This window comes from Gallus gallus, chromosome 5 (assembly GCF_016699485.2).
Source record: "Gallus gallus isolate bGalGal1 chromosome 5, bGalGal1.mat.broiler.GRCg7b, whole genome shotgun sequence".
In the NCBI taxonomy this organism is placed as follows: Eukaryota; Metazoa; Chordata; class Aves; order Galliformes; family Phasianidae; genus Gallus; species Gallus gallus.
The window spans coordinates 8,518,319-8,534,122 of record NC_052536.1 but is presented as its reverse complement, the minus strand read 5'-3'; the positions used below and the strand labels follow the sequence as shown (position 1 = coordinate 8,534,122).

Genomic DNA, 15,804 nt, shown 5'->3' with positions numbered 1-15,804 from the left:
TCAAGGTGCTATTTTTGCTCTGTTTACCTGAATAGGCCCAGGCATTTACTTCAAAACTCACTGTATTTAGTTGTTACTCTATTCTTTTAACTGTCTATCTTAGAAATGTTATCTGCTTGAATTTTTAACAGATACTCATTTTATCTCAATAGCTCAGGAGCGCAGTCCTATCTGTCTCCAAAGCTCTTATTACTTCAATGGAAATATTTATATGAATAAGGGCAGCACTACTGGTACATGTATATATATAAACAGTAGTCTAGAATTAGGGATTTAGTTATTAAAGGAAAGTTTTTCAAGTTAATAAAACTTTCCCATGTAGGGAGGGTGGCTAACTTAGAATCATAGAACGACCAAAGTTGGAAAAGACCTAGAAGATCACCCAGTCCAACTTCATTACATCAACTGCTGATAGACTGTGTCCAGATGTAAGGTTAATAAGAATACAGATGTTATACAGAGAAGTTAGTCTGGTAAGATTACCGCATTGGGAAAGACAATCAGATAAAAGTGAAAGGTGCTCACCGGTGTTGTAGGCTCACAAAAACCCCACAAGGAGCGATCTCCAGGAAGAGATCCTTCCTCAGTGGCAGTCAGCCCTTGAACGGAGTCTAGGAGAGGTGGAGCCTGGCTCCACCCCTTCCGGTCACACAGCTGAATTGCCTTCACCTGTGCTCCCGCAGCTGACTCAGTGCTCGCCTCAGGTGGTCAGTCAGAGGTTCAGGGCCAGGATTCAACAGTTTGCATACAACAGGTGAACATTTAAGATTTAGACTTAAGAAGAGTATGCGTACTTTTCCACGCATTGAATATGAGGAACTGAACTGTCAGTCATCCTAGTAATAGATATACAATTGTAGCACACACACACCCCATTTTATGCTTATGGAAGAACTAAGTAGTTTTTTATTCACTAGGCCATACTCTACTTTCTACCAGAAGGATAGATTTCAAAACTTGTAGGTGTCAGTTGAAGCATGCATAACTTTAATTTACCTTTTTTGTTTAAATTACTCTATTCTGAAAGATTAGAAAATAAACATTAATTGTAAAGGATACCAATTTAGGTTTGCAGGATTGGTGACATGAAACTGTTCTTTAATATCAACTGTACTTCCAACACCTGAACTCCCCTGCACCCAAAAGGAAAGCCAATATAAATTTAATTACTACAAGGGCTGCTCCTAAAATGTCTCCTATTTTACTACGTTGGCTCAGAAGGTCAGGTGGATGTTGGCAATAAAACCTGAACCTGCCCACCAATATATTCTATTACATTTTGTTTCCCTGTAACAGATGGCAGCAGAGGGGCAGTCTGACAAAAAGGCATCTGATGTGGAAGTATGGATGAAGCAAAAGTGTGTCATTGAAATCCTCCACGTGGAAAAAAGTGGCACTCATTGACATTCATCAATGTTTGCTGAATGTTTATGACAAGCAAACTGTGGATGTGAGCATAGTGGGGCGGTGGGTGGTGCATTTCAACAGCGCTGACAACAGATCTCCTCCGCTGGTTCAGATTTTTATGAGCAGGGAATCACTGGTGAAAATGCACAGCTTATGGTGCTGCCTATGCTGAAAATCAGTATTTCATAGCTGAGAATTTGCTCTAATAAATAGTGTTATTGTGTTCTTTGTATCTGTTGAAGTTTCCATGGGAATAAATAGGAGGCATTACTTTTGGAACAACCTATGTACAAGGACACATCAATAATATTTCAATATGACACGCATTTCGAAGCACATTCTTAGAAACAGCTCTTGGAATTACTGTACAAATTATGCATAGATTGGTAACATTATGTAGTACCTGTTAACCAGATTTTTATCAATTTCTACATCAGGCATACCAGCATTCTCTGGAAGAACAATAGAAGGTGTACTGCTTGTAGTTCCTTCAGAACCAGTGTCCTGAATGATTTGTAACAAATAGAAAAATAAAGTTAAGCAGAAATTCAAAATAATGCCAATCAGACTGTGGGGAAAATAATATGGATTTCTCTAGTTAGCTTACACATGACTGAACCGAGAATTAGCTTTTATTTGGTAAGACATATTTGAGTTAAAAACCTTTATTTATACTGCTAAAAACAATTATAATTGCTTCTGCTAGGCAGTAGTATGTAAAACAAGAATGCTATTTTATTTAGTCATTTCTATTCTAAATTTTCCTTGAAACAGCATTCCAAAGTTCCAGAAGAAATTGACTTCAATTGGCAGTTGGCATTTGTGTCCCTGCTCACAACAGTGAAGTTAGAACTACATGACCTTTAATGACCCCTTCCAATCTAATATTCCATGATTCTGTGGCATTTCTGAATCTCAAAGAGGAGCATGTTTACTAGCCCTGGCACAAATCCACTTACATTCAACTGTTATAAATAGTAGTTTGCAAATACCATTTGCTCTCAATTGTGCTTACTACTTTAAGAATATTTACCTATCAAAGGCTGACAGAAGCATAATGAATTCAGAATTAAAAAAATATTTTAGTAATATTTGTTAATGCAGAAAATAAAGAGCTGTTGTAAGAAATAATTTCTGCATTTGAACAATTACTCATGATAACTTAGCTTAACACATCAATGTTTTAGAGAATAGAGATTTCAATCATTTTGATTCTTTGAATCCAAAGTCATCATTTTATAATTTTGTTTCAGTCACGTAATGTTTTATGGAGAAGTTAGGGTAGTCCTAAGGTTTGTTACAACAAACAAGTGGCAATAGTATAAACTGAAATAAAATTATATGCATACAGAAAGATATCATAGAATCATAGAATGTCCTGGGTTGAAAAGGACCACAATGATCATCTAGTTTCAAACCCCCTGCCATAGTCAGAGTCACCAAGTACTAGTCCAGGCTGCCCAGAGCCACATCCAGCCTGGCCTTGAATGCCTCCAGAGACGGGCCATCCAAACCTCCTTGGGCAACCTGTTCCAGTTCCCTCTGTGTGAAAAAATTCCTCTTAATATCTAACCTAAACCTCCCCTGTCTCAGTTTAAAACCATTCCCCCTTGTCCTATCACTATCCACACTCATGAACAGCCGTTCCCCCTCCTGTTTAAATGCTCCCTTCAAGTACTGGAACGCCACAATGAGGTCTCCCCAGAGCCTTCTCTTCTCCAGGCTATTAGTAGTCATGCAGCTTTTAGGTATCAAATACAATAGAACATTTTAACGTTTCTAAGGGACATATTTTACTGCTCTTGAAATAAAATACTCCGATAAATTCAAAGTTCACTGAAAGAATTTGAAAATGGTGTAACATTCCAGTACAGAGCATAACACTTCTTCCCCTCAAATGCAAATTAAAAAATGCTTTGAATTATACATTTGATTTAGGATTCTTGGTTCTGTTATAAATTGCACTTCACACAGCTCCACAGTCCTGTAGTTATAAAACTCACATGATGTTTCTGAGCAAGATCACACTGTTAATTTCTGTAGAGGCATAGGAAACATACCAAGAAAACAGGAACATTCAAGTTTTAGAAAAATATTCCTTTAAAAATGTAAAAGCGTCTTCAATTATGCAATACAAGCGTGCAACTGATAGTATACTATAATAATTTGAAAGCAATTTTTAGTAGCATTCTTGAAAATGCCACTAAATATCAATATATTTTGTCAAACAGTCAATGACAAACATGCAGGTGACTGCTATACTTGTAGGTCAAAGCAGCTGAGTACATACACACATTGTTTATACTAATCCCATCGCTACCAAAGAACAAAATCTTTTGAATGACATAAGAACATCAGCCTTAAAGTCACTCAGTTCCATTTTAAGACTCTAAAAACAGCTAATTTAAAAAAAGAAAAGACTCCAGTCAAGGCTAGTTAGGGTCAGTTAAAATACCTTAATTGTGATCAGCAACAATAGCAGTTAAACTATTACATGGATGAAAATTCACATTTCCTGTTGTCCAAATCTTTTGCATAACAAGTGGCAACAAGAGCTAGTGCATGAGGATATTTCAGGGCTAGCTGGCTTGAATAAAGATATATATATTTTTACATTCTTAAGAGCCCTCAGACTGATATACACAGGTATTGGAGCATGAGCTCTGAATGGAAGCTTATGCTTTCACAAAGTTGTACATCCGCATAAGGATCAGACAGAAATTTTCCATCATCTTCCCACTGCCTGCCTACAAGTGCCCTCTCCTATTCAGCTTCCAGACATAACTGTTCTCCAGCCATCTGCAGTAGATGCCTCATCTCCTCTCCCAGTAACACTGACTGCCTGCTACTAGTCTCTCCTCCCTTTATGTCCCAAGCCTTAATGGACAGTAAAATTGACTCCATCTATACTGTTTATGTGGGAACTTATTCACAGATGCTACAAGGATAACTATACATGACCTACTCTGCGGGAGAAGGAGATTTGTGCAGGGCTGGGAGGATGATAAATGCAATTTTGGCCATAACAGAAGACCCAAGAGGCTCAAAGGTACTCAGGGCAGATAGGTTCTGCAGAAATTCGGGTGTTAAGCTCTACCAAGACCTCCCAAAGAGAACATGGTTTTAAAAGTTTTAAAATCCAGACAAATTTGGATGGATTTGAACAGTAATGGAAAAAATGCATCTCTGCTAAAAGGGCTACTGTGCCAGAAAAATCAGATGATAAAGCTTTCCTGGATACCACCTAAATTTTTTAAAATATTGGAAAAAAAAATCCTCTGCCACATGGTCTTATCCTTACGAAACAATGAAAGATCTTGGCTAAATTTCAGAACATATTTGGCCTGAAACAGACAATCACGTGAAACTCCTTAGAAGAATAATGCATCTCAAAGTAGTCTTTTGAGAGAGATGGGGTTTTTAAACCTACTTAATTTTACGTATTTAAGTGAAATGTTGAGACGAAAATTTTGCAAGTAAGGCAATGTCTCTCAAGTTGTAACAACATTTAGTTGAAAAAGACAACAGGAGAAAAGGCAAAGCATGTACAGGACATCTTCAGAACAAAAAAAGTAGCATGCAGTGATTTGATAAAAGAGGTGCACAAATTTAAACAGGAAGAAAAAATATGAAATGCAGAAACTTGAATGATAGAATAATCAGTGTAACAGAGACATCATGGACACATCAAACACCTTTTTCGTTAGAAAAATATATCGTTCAGGACACAAAGAGGAAAAAAAGCTGGAAAAAGACAAAATTATTTTTTACTTAAAAAGAGGTGAAAATAGTAGCTTAAAACCAACCCTGGAAGTGTAGGGTAATAAATGAGACATCAAATCTTTTAACCTAATTGGTAAGGATTTATTTTACTTTTCTTATATTTTTAACACTAAAATGCATCAGTTATTAAGGATATCAACAGAATTGTATCAATTTTATATGAAATTATTAATTAAACAAAAATACAGAAGTGGCTAAACATGACATTTTAATGTTTTATGAACTTCGCTGGAAGAAATTATTCTGTATCACATATAAAATATCCAGTACTTCCAGATTAACAGACAACTAAGAGTTCAACTGCACACTCGTAATTCAGACATTCCAAACAAGGGGTTAAAGTGCTTTGAATAGGGCTAGCTGCTCTCAAAATGGCATTAATGGGAGCTTCCCATCAGAAACCCAGAGCTAACGAATATTCTGAGAAATGTTGTTTAGAGTTGGAAGCTTATATAAGAAGAACTGAAACTGAAAACCAGATTAGGTTTTCCAAAATGAATTTGAGAAATTCAACCCCACATTTCCATCATGTACAAGATACCTGAAGTACACAATAAGCTACGTGTAATATAATGTTCATTTTCTTTTTCTCAGAACTGTTTTTTTAATACATATGCATTTGCATGTAAGGAAAAGGTAGGAGAACATCTGTTGGTACAGAATAAGGACATTGTTAGACACTAGACAGCACTTTATATAAGAGGAAATTTCAGTCTTGGAAAGTTTTGTGTAATAGCACAGCAAAAGGCATGCCCTGGTAACCAGTCTCCCAGTTGATAGTTCCTTTTGATGCCCTCTCATTGTTTGCAAGTTTCTATTACACAACGTTAAGGTATCTCACCAATTACACAGTCATGCTGTAGAACCCACTCTGCAGAAGGACCCAAAAGTGATAATAGGTATGAACAAGATCGAACTGTTAGAACATTGGCTAGTTTCAACACTTAATAATTCTAGTAGGCTAATAAACAATACGTTGTTTAAAATCCTTCACCTGTTAAATTGTTATTTTTAGGCGTAAAGTGTCTGAAACAAAATGTTTTGCTTAATTAACTGACTCACGAGCTATCTCATTGCCTCAGTTCATTTTGGACCTACTTCTAAAAGGCCAGTATTTTATTTTAAGAGAATAGTCGGCGGGAGTGCTTCATTTCTGCCATTTCACAAGCCAGCCCTGGAATAGTCATTGATGTCTGCTAGCTTCTTTTCTTCTTTTAATCTTTGAGGGTGTCTTTCAATACTTTTCACAGGGGGGTGTGGGTACATTAAAAACAAAGGGAAAAAAAAACCCACAGCAGAACAAATCCACAAGCTACCTTCTTTTTCTAATATATGATCTCAGCTGATAGTCTGATAAACTTGCATCCATTTAGGGTGTTTATCTTAAGCCAGGAAACTAACACTCAGCACAATGTGCTATTTAAATGGAATGTATGACAAATCAATGTAGGGCTCACTGCTGACAATATTTTCCAATGATGCTGAAGTAGCGGATGTTTTCACCCAAAATATAGAATACAATGTCCTCAAATCCAAGGACAATGATGTACTTCAACTGAAGATGTGCCAGGTTATAAATTCTGTCCTCCTTTAGAGACCAGTTTGCATGAAACAGAATGATCTGGATAACCTATGATTTCGTAATTCTTTAATTCAGCTAAGCTAATAATTTATTAAAAAAACCAATAACAAAATCAAATTATTAGAACATAACTACTTTTTATCAGTAGTATAAATTATTCAAAAGGCAAAACTGTCATCGCTTAATGATCTTTTCATTTTATCTGCAAATAAAACTTTAAAACATATGAACATATGCATGATTAAAGTGCTGAATGCATATGGGTAGCTCTCACACACATTCAGTATAGTTTCAGAACATACTCAGATATTACTATCGCAAATATAGTGGAAGAGTACAAACCAAAAAGCAGATTTCCATCTTTTACACCCATACTAATTGGAGAGCACCTTCTATAAGTCTGTAAGAGCAACACCAGGTGTTTCCAGACTACTGTGAAGTGTAAATCTAAGTTCTTCTCTCAGAAGTTAAATTTTTAGCAAAAAACATCTATTTTCATTCCTTAATCTAAAAAATACTTGAAAAAAACTAAGAAAGTCAGCTGAAAGATCATTCATAGCCTTATCAATTTATCAAAGCACATCAATATATAGCTAAGGACTGTATGTTATTTTGCAGACTCCTAAATGCACACAACCACTTTCAGCCCCAAAATAAGTATCAGAAAAATCTGTAAGAGTGCTTACTTTGGCTGGAGTAGAACTGTTGCATTGTGCCTCTTTTGGTTGTTCGTTTTCTTCAGGTAGGGTTGGCATGGTGGACAGAATGGAGCACGCTGATCTGCAATGTGGACTAGCACGACCATACACTGCTGAGAATGAGACTGTTTCAAGTTAGCCTGAAGGTCTAAGTGCTACAAGGCCTTATGATCCACTAGATGTGTTAGATGCCAAAAATACATAACAAATTCATTTAAAAAAACTATGCTCTAACACAGAGATCACTTTACAATAACAAACAGTATTAAGGTTTAAAATTAAAAATATAATCTTGTGTTTTATTAAACTACAGGTTTCAAGGTCAAATATAATTTTGTAAATACATTCAACCTCCCTTTCTTGTTGCTATTCCGACTCCTCTCCATGTCACAGATTTTATTTTTTATTTTTTTACTACTGTGACTGTATTGGCTGTAATTAAACTACCCTCTGTATAGATCTTCCAAGAACAAAACAGTATCCTGGATATCTGTAACATTCCTTTTAGAAACCAAGAAAGTCCTAATGCTACAGAACGTCATCTCAGACTGCAAAGAAAGGAAAATCTTTAGAAGGAAAACTGGTCAGTCAAACCATGACACTTTCTTTGGGCAAGTGCTGAGGCATTTCAAAGGCCCAGGTGAGTTGGGCAAACACTATAAACACTTGCTGTATGTCTGCTGAAGACAACAACAATGTCCATGACACTTTCAAAGCAAAATAGTAGTAACGCTTGAATGGGAAAAACAAACAAACAAAAAGCTCTGCCTACTAGCTGAGAAAGTTATTGTTTTTAGTATCAGCTTGAGCTACTGCCTTCACACTGTAAGCAGAGAAACGATAGGTACTAATCCTTACAGCTACAGTAGAGGTATTGCAAGACTTACTCTGACACCTACCGGACAATTAAGGAACTGTTCTCACAAATAAATCATTTGACTCCTTGATGGCGCCTACAGACAACAGATTAGGTGGTTAACAGAGAGGATGTGATACATAATGAGTGACTAGACAAGTAAACTATATTCCCTTGACAGTTAATTTGCAGTGCTGTGTTATACACTCAAACTCGAATGAAGCAACAACTTAAAGAGTGGGCCAAGGAGATGAATAAACACATCAAGTAGAGGTTCTATGTCCGAAAAACATTGTCTTCTCCCAAACCTGAGCTCCTAATTTCATCATTGTTATTTTACTACTCTGGAGACTATGATGGAGTGAAAAAGTCATGATGGCAAGATGAGTTCATGTAAGTTCAAGGCATCTGACAACCTAAGATCAATTTTCTAGTTTTCCTTTCCATCTCAGGAAAAGGAAGATTATTAAAGAACATACTGGTTTATTGAGGCTGGCAATTAAAACTGTCAAAATACCCTGAAAAAAAAAAACCCAAAAAACAAACAAAAAAACCTATCAACAAGAGAGAAAAATAGTCATAGAAAATACCAAAGCAGCCTCAGTACTTACAAATTCCTCACCTCACCTTTCACAGAACTAGGAAAACCTACAAAATGTTTGAAAGTTTTGGTCTACAGAAGTAGTTAGGACCTACGCTTTTATTATGTTACTACTCTATTACTAGAAGAATAATTAGACACAAGGCCATTCGTATGAAATGTAATGCATAATGTACAAAAAATCCAACTACCTGTACACAAGCATTTCTGTGCTTTCAAAAAAGAAAAAAAAAGGAGGAAAAAAACAAAACACCACCATCACCACAATTATTTCTGTGACATTAATTGGTAAAAACTGTGGAAAGATGCAACATAAATAATGTAGTTGTAAAGTCCAATAGAAATACAATTTCTTTGCCATGCTCTAGAGAGAGCAGAGGTGAGTGTTTCTATTTCCTGAGCAGGACATGCTAACCACTGTAAGAGAATCATGTTTCAGGTTTATGTAGACAATTTCAACCTGTTACAAGAGAATCTCTGTTATAATCATAGAATTGCTCAGGTTGGAAAAGACCTTAAAGATCATCATCGTACTGCAGTAAAAGGAAGCTCACATTTCTTTCAAGATTTTATCCACCTCTAACTGCATATAAAAGTAGAGAAAGTTTTCCATGAAAAAAGACGTATTTTTCCTTAATAAACATCATTGAATCATCCTTAAAGTCCTCAATATGATGGAAAACAGACATTTATGACAACATATTTAATAAACCCACAGAGATTAAACAGACAGCAGTTAAACTTCTGTGATTCAGCAGTGAAGTATTTTTGTTTCAAGCAACAGTCACCAACTATGAAGGTGAGACAGAGGGAAGGTAATGACAAAAGATGAAACGGACTAGCTCTGCATTCCTGTAAAAAAAGCCCTGGCATCTGAAGCAACTTTTGAGTTTTCAACACCTGAAATTCAACAAGAAACAAAAGGCAAAACAATAACAAGGAGAGACAAAATGTTTGTTTATCTAACCGCTGCTAGTGTTTGCCTTATGGATTTACAAGAATGTTGAGCTTAAAAAAATCAGGAGTATTTCAAGTCATGGTGAAAAGCGTACTAGCAGAGTGTCATGCAGAGCTGCATAGGCTGCTGTGTCAAACTGTTTGATTCCATCTTAGCTGAGCTCTCAGTACACGGTAAACTTTAAAGAAATGTAATGCAAGTCATTGAAACAAGAAACAGCTGTTAAGCACAGCAAGTTTCAGTTCATTTTTCAGATTTAAAAAGCAAAAAAAAAAAAAAAACTTGTGAAGGAAAGAAAGTCAATAGACTACACTGGAAATAGAAAGAGAAAAATCCTGAGCCATATTGTCTTAGAGATGTAGCACTGAAAGTACAGCCAAAGGAGAACAGAGGGCAAGAGGATGATGAATTCATGCCACCTTAACATTCCTGAGATTTGGAGTAGACTGGGTTCAGTCCATATTTGACACAATTAGAACCTTACTCAAACATCTTTATAAAGCTATCTTTGGAAAAAAATAAAGCTATCTTTGGAAAAATATCTTTGGAAAAAACAGGAAAAATCTCCAAGTCTTGGTACTGTTGATTAGTGAGAACATAACTTCTTCTAACCTTCTCTGTTTTCCCTAATATCTCTCCAGAAAACAAAACAAAACAAACTAACAACAACAACAACAAAAAAAAACCCAGTTCTGAGATGTGTACAAGAAAAAGCATACATCTGTTTATTCATAGTCTGAGGTTTCTTGAAATAAGCGTGGTATCTGCATACCTTGATGTTACTGTTGCAGACCACTGGTGAGCCAAGGCAAGGGCTACTACATTTGCTATTTCAACAAAATATATAAGCATATAGTTTAATTTATAAACTGTGAATTCTAATCCCTAACCCATTATTTTTCAGTCCAAAAGCTTATTTTTAACTTGTGCAATGTTCATAAAAACAGTAGGCCAAATCCTTTGTAAATGCTATTACTCTTAAGCAGCACAAAACATCACATCTTGTAAATGCAACTGGGTATAAGAAATGAAGCAGTCTTCTTGCCAAGAGTTTTGTCATTTTCTGCATCAACTACTGCCTTCGATATTATTGAACGTATTTTATTGAACGATATTATTGAAGTAATGTTCTTCCATCACCGCTGAAGAGACCTTATGCCTATCTTATCACACAATGAAAATTAGTAAATGCCAGTGAGAGTCAAAACATAGAAAAACAGTTCAGAACACTTGAACAAGAACTATAGGAGCTTATCTGTACCTCACAGATATAGTTAGTAAAGAAAGAAATGTCCTTGGAAAATTTATTTACCGGCAAGGTACATTTTTATTAGAGCATTAGAGAGGAATACAGCCTTGGAATCTGCAGCAATTCAGTATATCTACCTAAAAAGCTGCTTAAAAACTTACTGAAACCTGAGTAGTGCAAAGAGTGTAACTACCCTGATACTAAGCACAGTTCTTTGCCAGTCTTGGGAATCACGCTACCGTTAACTTTGCAAATTTCATATCCTTTCCTCAAGCATAAAAAAAGAGCTATTTTCTTTTTTTCAGTCAAAAAAGAAAATTATATGTTAATCTATGCGGTAAAAAACACAGAGAATTATTCCCTCTTAAGATATTAAAAGAATAGGTAACAAAATACGTCTACACCTTAAAAATGGTTCAGGTGAAGATATGTTACTATCCTTGTCACTAAGACAATTGCAAGATTCTCTCATTTTTTTAATTAAGTATTGAATAAGCTCTGTCTGGCCTAGGTTTGTCTACTCAAAGTCTGTCATGAGATTATTGTAGTATATTACATCAGAGTAAATGATTCCCAAAACAACTCCAGAAATCACAAAAGCTTTAAAATTATCTTTAAAAATTCAAAATTAGATACTTGTAGACATTCTTAACTCACATATCACAAGAAGAACAGATGTGGGCAAACCTCTAGAACGTTAGCCTGCATGAGCCTTGTTGCACCTACAAAATGAGTTAAAACAAACAAACACTTATGCTTTTCATCAGACAGTGTAAAGAATGAAAGAAATGAAAAAAAAACCACAGGATGGAGTGCTTTTTAACGTTTGTCTGTTACTGTAAACTTACTGCTTAAAATAGTCAGGAAAAAAACGATCCCAAGCTCAAATTTGTTGTCAGATATAGATCAGTGAATGCAGAGAACTTACTTTTACCACTGTGTAGGCTTGGAATACAATCTCCAGGAAATGGTGATCCGGGAGCTCTATTCCATAAAAGGGAAAAGTATTTAGAGGCCCTTGGCTTTCAGTGTGCTCCCTCTGCAACTCATTTTACCATAGTAGATAAAACTAAGTACAATCAGTTAACTTACCCTCTCTGAGTCACAGCTGAGTACAGTGTTAGCAAAAGCTTAAAGGTGCTTTACTCCATCTCCACTGACAGTTTAGCAACTGACCTCAAATTCTCTGAAATAAACAATTAAGAAAGCATTATCTCAATATTTTATTTACCTCATACTGCCTCTGTTCAAGTCAAGGAACTCTCATCTGTCAACAATGGAAGTTACGTACTCATAAATGCAACTATGTGATGCGTTTTGCAATGTTTTTCTTTGCTGTCCTGTGAAATAGTTGTAAGACATTACCATATTAAAAAGGTATCTTTTGGCATTCCCTTTGTACAGTTGAAAAGCATATAAAATTTATAGAGTATTTTGAATTATGTTCTGCAATTTTGAATTACATAAGAAATGCTAAACTTTTTATATTTAAATCAAATATGAGCAAACTAGTATATTTTTCATATGTTTGTACCATAACCTTCTCAAGTACAAAGCGTTTAACATACACAAATAGTTCACTGGTATAAATAAGTAACGTCAGCATTTGAAAAACAAAAACAACAATATAAAAACACATTCAGGATGCCTTAATAGAATTTCTTTGACATTTTGCACTGGTACTTCAGAATTTTTATATAATTTAAACCACAACTAAAGTTGACCTGTTTACATTCTTAAGTTCTGTTCACATTATTATGCATACAGTTATGCAGGGTAAAACCTGGAAGACAGAGAAAATGCTTCTATTTAAAGATACAGAACACTACCTCTGGGGCACGCAAAGGGTATGCAACTACTACATGAAAGCTTCTATTTTCATTTTGACAAATATGGAGATAAATTCCCAAATAACTTCGTATGATGAGACAATTAGAACAGTTTCAGATTGCAAACTAAAAGACAAAGGATAAATGTGAATAACTCTGCCACAATAATGACCTCATAAAGTTCAACAAGACTGAGTGCAAGGTCCTGCATGGGGGCTGACGCAAATCCAAGCATTTAAAGAAGCATGACCAGCAGGTCGAGGGAGGTGATTCTCTCCCTCTACTCTGCCCTTGTGAGACCCCACCAGAAGTTCTGCATTCAGCGCTGGTGCCCCAGGACAAGAAGGACACAGACCTGTTGGATTGTGTCCAGAGGAGGGCCATGAGAACAGTCAGAGGTCTGGAGCACCTTTCCTATGAAGGCAAGCTGAGTGAGCTGAGGTTGTACAGCCTGGAGAATTGAAGGCTTAAAGAGGTCAGGAAGACTTCACTGCAGCTTTATCATAATTAAAGGGGGCTAAAAGAAAGCTGGAGAGAGACTGTCAGAGGCTGTAGTAACAGGACAAGGGGTAATATCTTTAAACCAAAAGAGGGCAGATTTAGATAAGGTATCATAGGATGCCCCATCCCTGAAAGCATTCAAGGCCAAGTTGAATGAAAATTTTAAGCAATCTGGTCGAGTGTGTGCAGTCCCTGCTTGTGGAACTAGATGGTCTTCAATGCCTCTTCCAACCCAAATTATCTCAAGATTCTATTATACATCAAGGGAGAAAAGCATTAGAATAGTAAGAATGTAGCAAATATCTATCCCTCGCCTACTCAGATTCTAGCAAACTTTTGTCTCACAAACTCAGTGGGTACAAATCTTTCTCAAGACCAGAAACTACCATATAAGACTTGCTTTATGAAGAGGCACTACAGAAAAAAATCCTTTCCTGTTTTTCATTTTCCTTATACCTCTACAGATAAAACTTGATGGTTTTAGCCATTTGCTTGAATGAGAGAAATGAAAATCTACATTAGATAAAAATAAAATATTCTTCTGAGGCATGTTTCCACTAATCTGATTGGGAGCATCTAGAAGAATGCCTCGTCTGGTTACAGCTCAAATCTCTGCTAAGAATAAAAATAAAAAAGTTGGTGGTGAAAGGTGATTCTGGTACACTATAAATAAAACTGACTCCTACAACAACGCATTTGGTTTCATCATTTACCTAAAACTTTAAATAAGGAGTATCAAGAAACTTGATAACTCCAACAGAGTAACGTACAATGTTTACTGAGAATTCTGTATTTAAACTCCATTTTGGTCTCAGCGTTAGGCTTTTCTCTTATACTTTAAAAGAAAAATCAGTTAGTGTGATTTCATACACAGGCAATTATTTTTAACATAATTAAATGGAAAGTTAAGCCTTACTAGATGGGAAAACAGCTTTTTTTTTTTGCTGTGAAATACTGTCAGTCATCTTTGTTTTAGCAATAATTATTTTCGTTTTATTAGCAGTCAATCTTTAGATCTACTTCTCTTGCAAGTACTTTTCTTTAGAAAGTAGAGGAAATAAAAACAAAATGGTACCATATGCGCAATCATTTGAAAAAAATGGCAATGAAAAGCACCTATATATTTCATATATTTCACTGACTTTCTGAAAGGATTATGTACCAATCCCCATTTATGTAGAAAGACGTTCAACAAAGAAGGTAGAGATTTAAGATTTTAATAATGGTAGGTCCTTAATCTCACTGCTTACTTCAGAAACTCAAAGTCATAAGAAACTTCAGCTACTTGTGAATAACAGTACACGCATAAGCGCAATACCAGATTAGGTCACAGAATACTCGTAAGCAAGTAATTGATTGTATCATCCTGATATACCGCCAGCATTTTGAATTTCAGCTAGTCATTTCTAACAATATTTGCTTTTTATCATTTCAGCAATTCTTTCCTTTGTTTTACGTAAAAAGAAAAAAAAAATCAACATAAAAAGTAACACTCTACCAATTCAGCGATACTTGTTTTCATGAGTTTTTAACTTCCAAACGTAACTTTTACTTCATCTAACTTCCTAGTGACCTTATTTTTTTCTTCTCTTTAATTAATCAGTGGACTTTTTAGTTAGAATGACAAGAACAAGACAGCAAGCAGCACAGCCCAGGCATTTGGTCTCTAGGAAACCAGCTGGGCTGAACTTTTAGGTACTTTAACATCCAAGGGCTGCTCTCAGAGAAATGCCTCCTATTTTATTATGTTGGTCCATGACACTAGAGGTGAATCGATGGCATGGCAGAAGAGGTTGAGACTTCCCATCACTATCCTGTTACACTTTGTTGCCATGTGACAGATGGAAGCATAGGGGCAATCTGACAAAATGGCATCTCATATGGAAGGGTGGATGAAGCAAAGATATGCCTTTGAATTCCTTCATGCAGGAAAAAATGGCACCCCTTGACATTCACTGACATTTGCTGAATGTTTATGGAGACCAAACAATGGCTATGAGAACAGTGAGGAAGCAGGTGATGCATTTCAGCAGTGGTGACAGCAAGAGTGAGTCACCTCAGCTCATGCAGGTATTTATGAGCGCAGCATTTAGGCTTGTGTTTACCACTGGTGATAATGCATAGCTAATGGCTTCAAGCTGCGCCAGAGAAGATTCAGGCTGGACCTTAGGAAATACTACTTCTCTGAAAGGGTGGTCAGGCACTGGAACAGGGTGCCCAGAGAGGTGGTGGAGTCACCAACCCTGGTAGTGTTCAAAGAGCATTTGGATGTTGGGTTGAGGGACATGGTTTAGCAAGAACCATTGGTGAAGGGCGAATGGTTGGACTGGATGATCCTGT

At 36.1% G+C, this 15,804-nt stretch overlaps 1 protein-coding gene across 26 annotated transcripts in view; it reads right to left on the bottom strand.

Moving 5' to 3' along the window:
- The window catches only part of IRAG1 (inositol 1,4,5-triphosphate receptor associated 1), a 72,150-nt gene that overhangs the window by 26,438 nt on the left and 29,908 nt on the right, over window positions 1–15,804 (bottom strand). For 5 of the 26 annotated variants that reach the window (XM_015286442.4, XM_025151227.3, XM_015286446.4 and 2 more), the window contains 6 exons: window positions 12,227–12,320; window positions 12,063–12,118; window positions 11,792–11,856; window positions 8,370–8,423; window positions 7,459–7,583; window positions 1,811–1,911 (listed from right to left, as the gene is read on the bottom strand). In XM_015286442.4, the coding sequence (XP_015141928.2) occupies window positions 1,811–1,911; window positions 7,459–7,527 (170 nt within the window). In that variant the 5' untranslated portion in view covers window positions 7,528–7,583; window positions 8,370–8,423; window positions 11,792–11,856; window positions 12,063–12,118; window positions 12,227–12,320. Of the gene's footprint in view, window positions 1–525; window positions 1,913–7,458; window positions 7,596–8,369; window positions 8,424–11,791; window positions 11,857–12,062; window positions 12,119–12,226; window positions 12,321–15,804 lie in introns of those variants that run through there. The other 21 variants (XM_040701190.2, XM_040701188.2, XM_025151228.3 and 18 more) reach the window with 15 other exon arrangements.